This window comes from Rutidosis leptorrhynchoides, chromosome 7 (genome assembly GCF_046630445.1).
Source record: "Rutidosis leptorrhynchoides isolate AG116_Rl617_1_P2 chromosome 7, CSIRO_AGI_Rlap_v1, whole genome shotgun sequence".
In the NCBI taxonomy this organism is placed as follows: Eukaryota; Viridiplantae; Streptophyta; class Magnoliopsida; order Asterales; family Asteraceae; genus Rutidosis; species Rutidosis leptorrhynchoides.
Window position 1 is genome coordinate 35888453 of NC_092339.1, and position 11685 is coordinate 35900137.

At 32.5% G+C, this 11685-nt stretch overlaps 2 protein-coding genes across 2 annotated transcripts; both read left to right on the plus strand.

Moving 5' to 3' along the window:
* The first annotated feature begins 2699 nt into the window (after positions 1–2699).
* Positions 2700–6065, plus strand: LOC139857644 (uncharacterized). The gene is made up of 14 exons (XM_071846462.1): positions 2700–2831; positions 2974–3099; positions 3223–3312; positions 3603–3668; positions 3795–3860; positions 3943–4028; positions 4155–4200; positions 4344–4398; positions 4511–4587; positions 4684–4837; positions 4937–5064; positions 5161–5265; positions 5420–5563; positions 5679–6065. Exons 2-14 carry the CDS (start codon positions 3079–3081, stop codon positions 5943–5945), a joined length of 1305 nt encoding a protein of 434 aa, XP_071702563.1. The 5' UTR covers positions 2700–2831; positions 2974–3078; the 3' UTR covers positions 5946–6065.
* A 1400-nt stretch (positions 6066–7465) lies between these two features.
* Positions 7466–9041, plus strand: LOC139859104 (zeaxanthin epoxidase, chloroplastic-like). The gene is made up of 6 exons (XM_071847912.1): positions 7466–7500; positions 7599–7698; positions 7864–7938; positions 8029–8129; positions 8207–8327; positions 8970–9041. Exons 1-6 carry the CDS (start codon positions 7466–7468, stop codon positions 9039–9041), a joined length of 504 nt encoding a protein of 167 aa, XP_071704013.1.
* Positions 9042–11685: the final 2644 nt, after the last annotated feature.

The window sequence follows — 11685 nt, forward strand, 5'->3', positions numbered from 1 at the left end:
TACTTTGATATATATGTATATATTGTTATAGGTTCGTGAATCAACCAGTGGCCAAGTCTTACTTCCCGATGAAGTAAAAATCTGTGAAAGTGAGTTATAGTCCCACTTTTAAAATCTAATATTTTGGGATGAGAATACATGCAGGTTTTATAAATGATTTACAAAATAGACACAAGTACGTGAAACTACATTCTATGGTTGAATTATCGAAATCGAATATGTCCCTTTTTATTAAGTCTGGTAATCTAAGAATTAGGGAACAGACACCCTAATTGACGCGAATCCTGAAGATAGATCTATTGGGCCTAACAAACCTCATCCAAAGTACCGGATGCTTTAGTACTTCGAAATTTATATCATATCCGAAGGGTGTCCCGGAATGATGGGGATATTCTTATATATGCATCTTGTTAATGTCGGTTACCAGGTGTTCACCATATGAATGATTTTTATCTCTATGTATGGGATGTGTATTGAAATATGAAATCTTGTGGTCTATTATTATGATTTGATATATATAGGTTAAACCTATAACTCACCAACATTTTTGTTGACGTTTTAAGCATGTTTATTCTCAGGTGATTATTAAGAGCTTCCGCTGTCGCATACTTAAATAAGGACGAGATTTGGAGTCCATGCTTGTATGATATTGTGTAAAAACTGCATTCAAGAAACTTATTTTGTTGTAACATATTTGTATTGTAAACCATTATGTAATGGTCGTGTGTAAACAGGATATTTTAGATTATCATTATTTGATAATCTACGTAAAGCTTTTTAAACCTTTATTGATGAAATAAAGGTTATGGTTTGTTTTAAAATGAATGCAGTCTTTGAAAAACGTCTCATATAGAGGTCAAAACCTCGCAACGAAATCAATTAATATGGAACGTTTTTAATCAATAAGAACGGGACATTTCAATGGCCACCACACTCCACCGACTTATATCACCACCAGAATTTACCGTTTTAGATTACCATATCATACTACCATCTTACATCACCACATTCCACCAATTTACATTACTTTCTAATTCCACCATTTTACATCACCGACTCATTTTACTAACGTGGCATATCATCACCGCATTTCACTACATTCCACCGTCTTACATGATCATCACATTCCGCCATCTTACATCACCTCCTCATTTCACCGACTTACATCACCACTACATTCCCCATTGTTACAACATCGTCACATCTTGTTGTCTTAAATCACCACCACACCACCGTCTTACATAATTAAATGGAAAGGAAATGTAAAATTAAATTTGTGGCAACTTTTGTGGCTACATTAGTGGCGACAAGTCGCCACAATAGGTATGGCGGGAAATTTTCCCTCCACTTAATAATTTTTGCAATTTGGAGAGAAAAAAATAAATGAAATAAAAATAAAAAATAACAATTGCGACAACTTTTAGTGGCGACATGTCGCCACAATTAAAAAATTTCAACCTTTGACCAGGTTTTTATTAAGAAAAATGGAAAAGAAATGTAAAATTAAATTTGCGGCGACTTTTTTGGCGACATGTCGCCACAAAAGTTAAGTTTGACTCAACAAGTTAAAAAGTACGAATTTTTTGTCGTTTAGCGAGTTGTTTGCGGCGAAATTTATGTCGCCACAAATGATTTCGTGGCAAAAGAACGAATTTCTTATAGTGATATAACCACAATCTTGTAACATTCACCACCACCGGCCTACACTTCAAATAAACACCGCATACCTCCACTTCAAATAACCACCACCGGTAAACCGAGAGCCAAGACCTACATCGTAGTGGTGGGACCACGCTCGTTTATACAGGGTCATGATAATGCGTAAAAAGCCCCGTTATCTATCTCGCTCTAATCAAATAAATTACATTTATGATTAAGCAATAACCTTTTACATCCTATTGTAGTTTATGAGATTATGAAGACAATGCCGTAAAAATCAACAACGGATGAATAAGGAAAGTTTGATTAGTTAAGTTTAATAATTAATTACTTTGATTAGTAATCAATTAGTAGCTCAGGATGTGATTTGAGACTCTGCGAGTGCGACTTCGATCACATATTGCAACGCTACCTTCAGATTCAATTTTAATTAAAAGACAAAAGAAAGAAACTTTATTTGCGTATAGTACATTGTCATCTAATTAGTTAGGTGTATAGGTTTTCAAATGTGAAGAAATGGTTATAAAGAGTAGATGAAACATGAAAGGCTGATTGGTAAAACGGAAAATTACTCTAATTAAAAAAATAACTTACAGTATGTTAGTTAAAGGAAACATGTGTAACATGAATCATAAAGGATGTTTAATAAAAACATGACTAATATAGAAACTAATCAAATGGACTGTACGTGTAATTTTTTCACTAGACATACTACATATCCTCATGTATTGTATTTTGACTTTTAAATGAGCTTGGTCTCACAATTCAATTTTTATGTAACTTTAGGCTTCTAATAGCTCTTAAATTTGGTATACATTATGACATATATTTATATTATAAGATAACTATATCTATGGAGTATGTTATTTGATCAAATTTGCCTTCGTCAAAAAATCATGCTCATTACAAATTTTTCATGAACAATAAGAGGCGTAAATGAACTTTTAATCATAGTATAAGGGTACATTATGCACTTTTTTCAATATGAATATGAATATTAATATTATTGCATTCCTAAATTTCTATTTCTATTTGCAGTTATTATAGATAGACGAGCGTAGCTGAGCGGCGCCCGAATAGAGAGGATCCGAGAGGAGTGTGACCCGACCCGAGCGATCTGCAATATTAGGGTTTTGAAATTCCGAACAAAACTAATATTAATCGAAAGTCAGGTTAGCGTGCATAATTATTTCGATAATTCTTCGTGAATAATTCAATTTTTAGGTATAAACTTTCAGATATCGATAATGCTGAAATTGATGATGATGATGATGTTGCTTGTGTGTGAGAAAGAGGTGTGTGTATTGTGTGCAGGAGTGAGATTAATTGAGAGAGATAAAGAATTTGGTGAGATCGCGAAAGGATTTGAGTGTCATTTTGTGTGATTTTATTTTGCACCGTAAACCCTAATTTCTGGTTATGTCTGAGAGAAAACTTGTGGTAAGTTTAATTTTTTTTTTAATTCTATAATTGTTTTTACCATTATTATATATTTATTTCTGTAATCAACTTTTGGTTTCCAATTGAAAGTGAACATTTTTTGGTATGTTTGAATAAAATTAGGTATTGGGCATCCCATGGGATGTTGATACAGTTGGTCTGAAGAATTACATGAGGAAATTTGGTGAATTGGAAGATTGTGTTGTTATGAAGGTTAGTCTCATTGTGTTACAACTTACAGGTTTATGTGTATTGTATCATGAATGGTTATACTTGTCTGTACATGTGGCTCGAGCCTTCGTCTTTGGGTTTTAGGTTATACAGAGTTGTATATTGTATATGCAGCTGTTGTTTGTTCTATAGAGGCTTGGTAGGCTTCTATCTGTTAACTTTGATCTATATATGCTGCACACTTATATTTTTCATATTTAAGATTTGCGGCGTTAGTTCACAAGTCTTGCATACACTTTTTTTATGGAGAAGTATTTGGCGTATGATTTCAGGAGCGCTCAAGTGGCCGATCTCGTGGTTTCGGATATGTAACATTTACAGAACTTGAAGATGCTAAGGTGAATTGATTTTACAATATGCATTTTACTGTGTACTTCATATCATTTTAATAATGTTATCATATAAAGGATCAACGAATAACTCTCTTTGATTGTACTTTTCTCATTATAATGACCATGCCATAGGCTGCACTCTCAGCTGAACATTTCCTTGGGAATAGAGCCCTGGAAGTTAAAATAGCAACACCAAAGGTTGTTTTCAGTGGCCATAAGCTCCATAAGTTATACTCATAATATTTAATAATAACACGTTTAAATCTTGTTCTTTGCATAGGAGGAAATGAGAGCACCTTCAAAGAAAGTCACTAGGATTTTTGTTGCTAGAATTCCCCTCCCGGTTACGGAAGCTTCATTTAGGAGGTATCTTTCTACAAATTATATCATAAGCTGCTTAGTTTTTTTGATTATGTTGACTATTCGTATTTTTTTAACATCTTGTGTGATCCATAATGAGTAATGGGTTCACAACTTGTTTGTTTCTTGCAGCCATTTTGAAAAATTTGGTGAGATAACGGATTTGTACATGCCCAAGGTACTTTAAATAGATGCTAGTATTCTCATTTATATATGTTATACTTCTTAATTCTTTTTTGAAATGTCTCTCAATCCTTCCTTAATTTGTTTGTTAGAATTTATGATGTTTTTTTGAACTATATATATATATAACTTTTGCAGGATCCATCTACCAAGGGTCATCGTGGAATTGGTTTTATTACATTTGCAAGTTCTGGTAATTCATACAAGATTGATTTCTTTTAATATTATAAATATCTTTTGCTTGATAAGACTTGCAAGTTTTTGATGCCTGACAATTGTTTAAGTTGATTAATCTTTCTTTACAGATTCTGTAGATGATCTGATGTCCGAGACCCATGAACTGGGGGGTTCTAATGTGGTTGTTGACCGAGCAACTCCTAAGGCAATATACACTATTACTTGTATATTTGGAATAAACTTTTTTTAAGTACAAAACTAAGATTCTATTTGATTGTTTTCATGTGATAATTATCATCAGGAAGATGATTTCCGACCTGTTAGTCGCATGCCTCCGCCGGCTCCTACTCGTCCTCAAAGTGGTGGATATGGTGCATATAATGCATATGTTACAACTAGATATGCTGCATTGGGTGCACCTACATCATATGATTATCCAAACTCTGTTTATGCAAGTATGTTCACTTTTAGATTCATATATAGATATAGATAATCATTTTATTTCAATAAGCAACTTAGACTTAGATTTCTGCGCTTAATATTCGTCCAAGCAGGAGGAACATCAGCTCGGGGAATGGGAAAGAAGATTTTTGTTGGCAGGCTTCCTCAAGAAGCAAGCGTGGATGACCTCCACACGTATTTTGGAAGGTTTGGACGTATCTTGGACGTGTATGTACCCAAGGTAACTTAACTTTCCATTTAAGGTTTGCATATGCTTTGTAATTTGTATTGTTACATTTATTTATCGTAAAATTATTTGATTATCTTGTAAATTTAGGATCCAAAAAGATCTGGTCACAGGGGGTTTGGATTTGTGACTTTTGCTGAAGATGGTGTTGCAGATCGTGTTTCGCTGAGGTCACATGAGATTTGTGGACAACCGGTACATGACATAACAATAATTAAGTTGTCTTTAATGTGTAGTGTAGTTTAGTTTGTCTTTAAGTATGCCAAACTACTAAACATCAATATTTCTTCAGAAATGAAAAAGCAGTTAATGCTGTTTTCTTTTGTGGTATCCACTTGATGTATTACAGGTTGCAATAGATTCAGCTACACCTGTTGATGATGGTGGCTCAAGTGGAGGCTCCTTTATGGACAACCCTGAACCACCATCATATGGTGGTTATGGCCCGATGCGAGCTTATGGAAATATGTATGGATCCTTGGATTTTGATGATGTGAGTACCAAGACATCATTGGATAATACCATTTTAAAGCTTTTCCTTTTTTGTCACCATTTGTTTCAAAAAGTTTTGTACTGATAGATTCTGTATGTGAATGAATCTTTTTCAGTGGGGTTATGGTAGCATGGGTGGAAGCATGGGCCGCATGGGAGGAATGGGACGTTTGGGCGGTGGTGACATGGCACGCATAGGTGGAGAAATGGAACGTATGGGCGGAAGCTATGGGCGCATGGGTGGAAGCTATGGACGAATGGGTGGGGATATGGAACGTATGGGTGGAAGCGTTGGACGCATGGGGGGAAGTATGGGCGGCCTAGGCGGAAGTTTAGGTGGAGGGAGACCTTCACGGACAGATTATAGGTATAGGCCTTATTAAAGGTCGAAGCTTTTCAAAGGAGGTCATTTTCTGTGTATGGATGGTGATTAAAATGATGTAAACTGTTGATTTCTGGATGTTTGAGAATGTATTATGTATGGAATTGATGCATTTAAATTAGATGTTTATGATGCTAGTCTTCATGGCTAAAAGTCACCCAATAATGGCTGTGAAACTGTTGTGCCTTTTTCTTGTATGTCCAATGTCATTCAAGTTGGATGCAAAAATTGCACTTTGGCATTGCTAAGTAAGGGTTGCCTTTTAAACCGTTTACTCTATGCAACAGAAAAGGGATGCATATTGATTGCTGTGAAAATTGGAACACAATATTTTCAGCTCAGTTCTTGATTTGCTACGAAATAGTTACTGGGATGTTAACAATTAGTATTATCTAACATTCTAGACAGTGGAAGATCTAGGAATTGTAGTTACTGGTTTTACTAGTTAAAAACTTATAACAAATTACACTATCAAATTGTGTCACATAAAAAAATTACACTATTTTCACTAGATTGCATATTTCAGTTGCTATTGCAGGTACTAAATTAAATCCGCTCCTGATTCTAGAGTCATTGTTTTGTATGACATAGTTTTGTTTCTCTTCTATTCAACTATTGATACAATTAATTGGAATATCAACCTCTTAACAAACTCAATAATCTATCTTAAATCTTTGTACCAATAAAATGTATTGTACTATTCATTACTACATTACATTAAAAGCATTTTACCACGTAGCTTTAATTTTCATTATTATAAAGGTTAACAGAAATTAAAAAGCTTGATTAGTTGGTGTGTATCTACTTTATTTTTCACTTGTTATTAGTAAATTATTATTAGTAATTTGGTGAGATGACTTTTTCTCTGTTAGTGCTGGCACACTGAAGATACCATTACACCAAACTTGGAAGACCCCAAGTCTGTCTTCTCTTCTTACTGAAAAATACCAAAAGTGTAAATCATGACTAACTACTGATGTCATCAGTTTATTATCGGACTACATTATTAACCTTCTGTTTTTAAAATTTTTCTCCGCCATTTGCTAATGAATTAGTAAATGGGAAAGGTAATTATGGTTTATTTAATGTTAAAAATTGTTCTATCAATAAATTATCTTAAAATCGTGAATTTTGGACTTTTGAATGTTCCATGTCATTTACCATGCGATAGATTCATAGATCTTTTGGAAGTTTTCATTTTAGTCAAAAGTTGATTATTGACAGACATTTTAAACTACTCATTTCAAAAAATGATAAAACTTTTGTCTTATTATTATTTGTTAATTTGTTATTGTTATTGTACATAGTACTCCGTATAAACATAAGGACGAGTATTGTATACAGAGTACGTTAGTATTAGAGTGCTCCCAATGGTGACATAATTCTTCTTCCTCAGGACTAGAGATTATGGGTGTCATATTTAAAGATATTTAGGTAAAAAATAATCATAGAACATGATTAAAAGTTGATTACTACAGCATTGGAGCTAAAATATATGCAGGGGGTTGTGAAATTTATATAATGATTAAATTTTCCTTTGAGGAGGTTAAAGATTGGTATTTTGTGATGTGATATTAGAAAGATATTTAAAAAAATTAATGCTTGATTTAACTAAGATCTATCTTATACTGATATTTCATAACTTGATTATCAGGTATATTAAGTTTGATACATTTACTCCTGCAGTGGAAAGAGGTCTTCCAGATACTAGAGCTATAAGCCGAATGGCGTTACAAAAGATTCTAGCTAATGCTGTGGGATGATATTATATTGAACGGTAGCAATGTAGTCAACATCGAAGATCATGATGACAAGGTTAATCTTGATCTATATTCCTTCTTATTTCGATTTCTAAATCTTATTTTAATTCAGTATTGACGTGTATTACATGATCGTCTTGTGTTGCTGTTTATTTATAGGTTTCTGTGATTCTTAAAAATGGAGAGCAGTTTGAAGGTGATCTTCTAGTTGGGGCTGATGGAATATGGTCAAAGGTATGATATTGCATACATTAATACACATGTTAATACTTATTTTGTTGGATACTTGGATATATGAACGGATGTTGCGTAAAAATAAAATAGGTACGGAAGAATTTGTTTGGGCTAAAAGATGTCACATACTCTGGCTACACTTGTTACACTGGGATTGCTGATTTTACACCTCCAGATATTGACACTGTTGGGTATGATCATGGTTTTTTTTTTTTTTTTTTCCTTCCCATTTTTAACGTTTTTTGAATAAATTATGCGTTCATTGTAGGTATCAAGTGTTTTTAGGTCACAAACAATACTTTGTTTCTTCTGATGTTGGTGGTGGTAAGATGCAATGGTATGCATTTCACAATGAGGCAGCTGGTGGTACAGACAAGCCTAACGGCAAGGTTGCAAAATTCGCTATTCGGGGATTAATCGGTCGGGACTTTGAAAGGATTAATCGGCAATTCGGAGATTAATCGGGGATTAATCGGATTGTACTGTATACAATTAAATGATAAATTTTAAAAATTTATGTGTAAATATAGAAGAAAACTATGAACATAAACATAAACTTTAATATAATCGTCTAAAATAGTTCATTTTATTCAAAAACTCTAAGGTATTAGTTTAAATTCATGTTAAAATGTTGGTCAATTTTGACTTTGACCGACTTTGATTACCAAATTCGATTTTGAACCATCAATCTACGTTAACCAACTAATTAAACGGATTTTGAAAAAACGGAACTGTCTGCTCTTAAAAATGAGTAATCGAGGATTAATCGGTGATTAAACGGGTTTTTTACAACAGTGCCTAACGGTAATCTTTCTTTGTAATAAAAAAGACTGGTTCAACCGGGCCTGGTTTGACCCGTTACACAACTAGGCAATCTTTCCACCTCAATTTTGAGGCGTTCCACAAATTTGAACTTTCGGAGAATTTTTTATTTTTTTTTTATTTTTTTAACTTTGGAGAACTTTTTTTTTTTTTTTTTTTTGAACTTTCGGAGTAATTTATCTGAACTGGTCTTGTTTGTGTTTATACAGGATAGCTATCAATTAGCACTCGAGCTTGATAAGGCATGGTCTAGGGATGATGATGCATTAGAGCGAACATGATTATGCAGGCAAACAGTGATCTGCGGACATGGTCTGGGTATGATGATGCATTAGAGCGTGCTCTGCGTGAAGTGACGAGTAACTGATTAGTTCATCTAGCATGGTTAATTCATAATCTTTTATGTAATTTACCTAAACAATACGGAGTATTTTTCATTGGTATTGGGTAGATGGTTTATAGTTCCAGTTGGAAAATCAAATGCTGATTCAGATATTGTTTCTTTAAGTCATGATGAGAAAAAGCCCTGCATAGTTGGGTACGTCTTATATTTAAACGATAAACTTCAAAACCTATACTAATGTTTTTCGACTGAACGGTAATCTTTCTTGATTTTGCAGGAGTGTGCCACACACAAGTATACAAGGAAATTCAATAGTTATTTCTTCATCAGAGGTTTGTATTGCTATTTTTTACATCTTTTTTATTCAATAAAACATCCTACTCCATTGGTAAGTTGTGTTCTTCTTTGATCTTAGGTTTCAAAACTGCATGCTAGAATTAGATGCAAAGATGGTGCCTTTTTGTGACTGACTTACGGAGCGAACATGGTACCTGGATTACCGATTACCGAGTAAGTTTAAAAGAGAGAACTTTAAGATGCATATGTATGTGCATACACATGTGCAGTGACTGACTCCTTAAAATCTATTCTTTTTGTATATGTATCATACTTATGTATCATAAAAATCTGATCTTTTTAGCGTATTCGGTTATAGATCTTATTATACATCTAAGATCTATGTAAATCTTGCATCTTTACATCTTTACATCAATGAGTATCTTAAAAATCTGATCCTTTTATCATATATGTAAATCTTGCATCTTTTCATAAAGGGTTATCTAAAAATCAATTCAATTTATTTTGTTATTCCTTTGCATTTTAACTTTATTTCATATATGAATGAAATAGTTAAGCTGCATCATAATGTGACCCATATTCTGCAGGTAGCTTTCCGGGTAAAGGTCATGATATATCCACCAAAAATTCCCGATGAGTCGGGTGATCGTATTCTCCAGGCAGTATGAGAATTTGTTGACCCCCGAATGCGAATTTCTATTCTTTGTAATTATACTATGTGAAAAATTGTACAGCATTGTAGCAGTTACAGCCTTATTGAAATTGTAGTTAAGTTGTTACCACTAGAATAAATTCGCTATTTCGTTACACATATTTTTACACGTTTTTTTAAAATGTGAACTTTTTTATTAAGTTCTACAAACTTATAAATGTGTGTTATTGTATTACATGTATAAACGTAAAATATCATAGTTTTACACATAAAATTATATGGAAAAAAAAGTTCACGCTTATTGGCGTGTACAATCATAAATACAATCATATTTAAAAGTGTTAAGTAAAATTTGCCGCATTAGATTTAAAAGTGTTAAGTAAAATTTGTCGCGTTGAATACAGAACCTTCTCTGTTGCAATCAAGCCGATATTCACCATTCAATGATTTTTCATATAATCAAATTCAATACCCTTTTCTTAGTCTAACAACTCTTTTTAGTTATCTTTTTAAAAAAGTATATATATATATATATATATATATATATATATATATATATATATATATATATATATATATATATATATATATATATATATATATTCTATAATAATAATAATTAATTATAATTATAAGTAAAAAGTTAAAAGTTAAAATGCATTCGCAAAGTTCCATGTTAATACGGCATGCAAGTATCTCCCAAACAATTTAATTAATACTCCGTATTAGCTTAAAGCAATTGAGAATATTAATATGCTTTTTACTTGCTTCGACTCAACCCGTGGGATGCGAGGTGAAGAAAGTCCTTTGTTAAAAGTCACACGTAATGAATGCTTATTATTTAGATGTTTTCATAATTATTTATTGATTAATTATAATAATTAACTACTATTAAAATAAAATACCATTACCATGTGAATATTATTATACTATTAGTTTATTTAAAATTCATTATTCATTCATTATCACAATTAAAATAAACATTTTAATATTACACGTTTTGTTAATTAACAAGTGAGCACCTCCATACACCACATACCATACACCATTTAGAATATATGATATTTAGTAGTAATGTATTAGTTAAGTACTATTAGAACGAAAGATCATAAAAATTTTAATTTATCTAAACTTTGTTACGGACTTCTGGCATATACAGTGGCGGAAATAACATGGGGCAAGGGGGGGCAGATGCCCCCAGTCGATTTGCAATTTTTAGTGTAAAAATTTTGGATTTTTCGACTTTGCCCCCGGTGGAATTTTTTTTTTTGCCCCAAAACCTCCATATTTTGCCCCAAAACCTTCATATTTTGCCTAAAAACCTCCACACTTTGCTCAAAAATCACCATATTTTTCCCCAAAACCTCCATATTTTACCAAAAAAAGTTGATACGCTTTAAAAAAAGTTTCGCCCCGGGTGAAAAAAATTCCTGTTTTGGCCACTGGGCATATAGAATAAATATTTTTGCTCGTCACCTATGTAAGGATATTGTGATATTGGTATTTAATATATAAAATGCATGTGAACAGTGAAAGTCCATGAAGTTTAGTATATTAGATAATAATAATAATAATAATAATAATAATAATAATAATAATAATAATAATAATAATAATAATAATAATAATAATA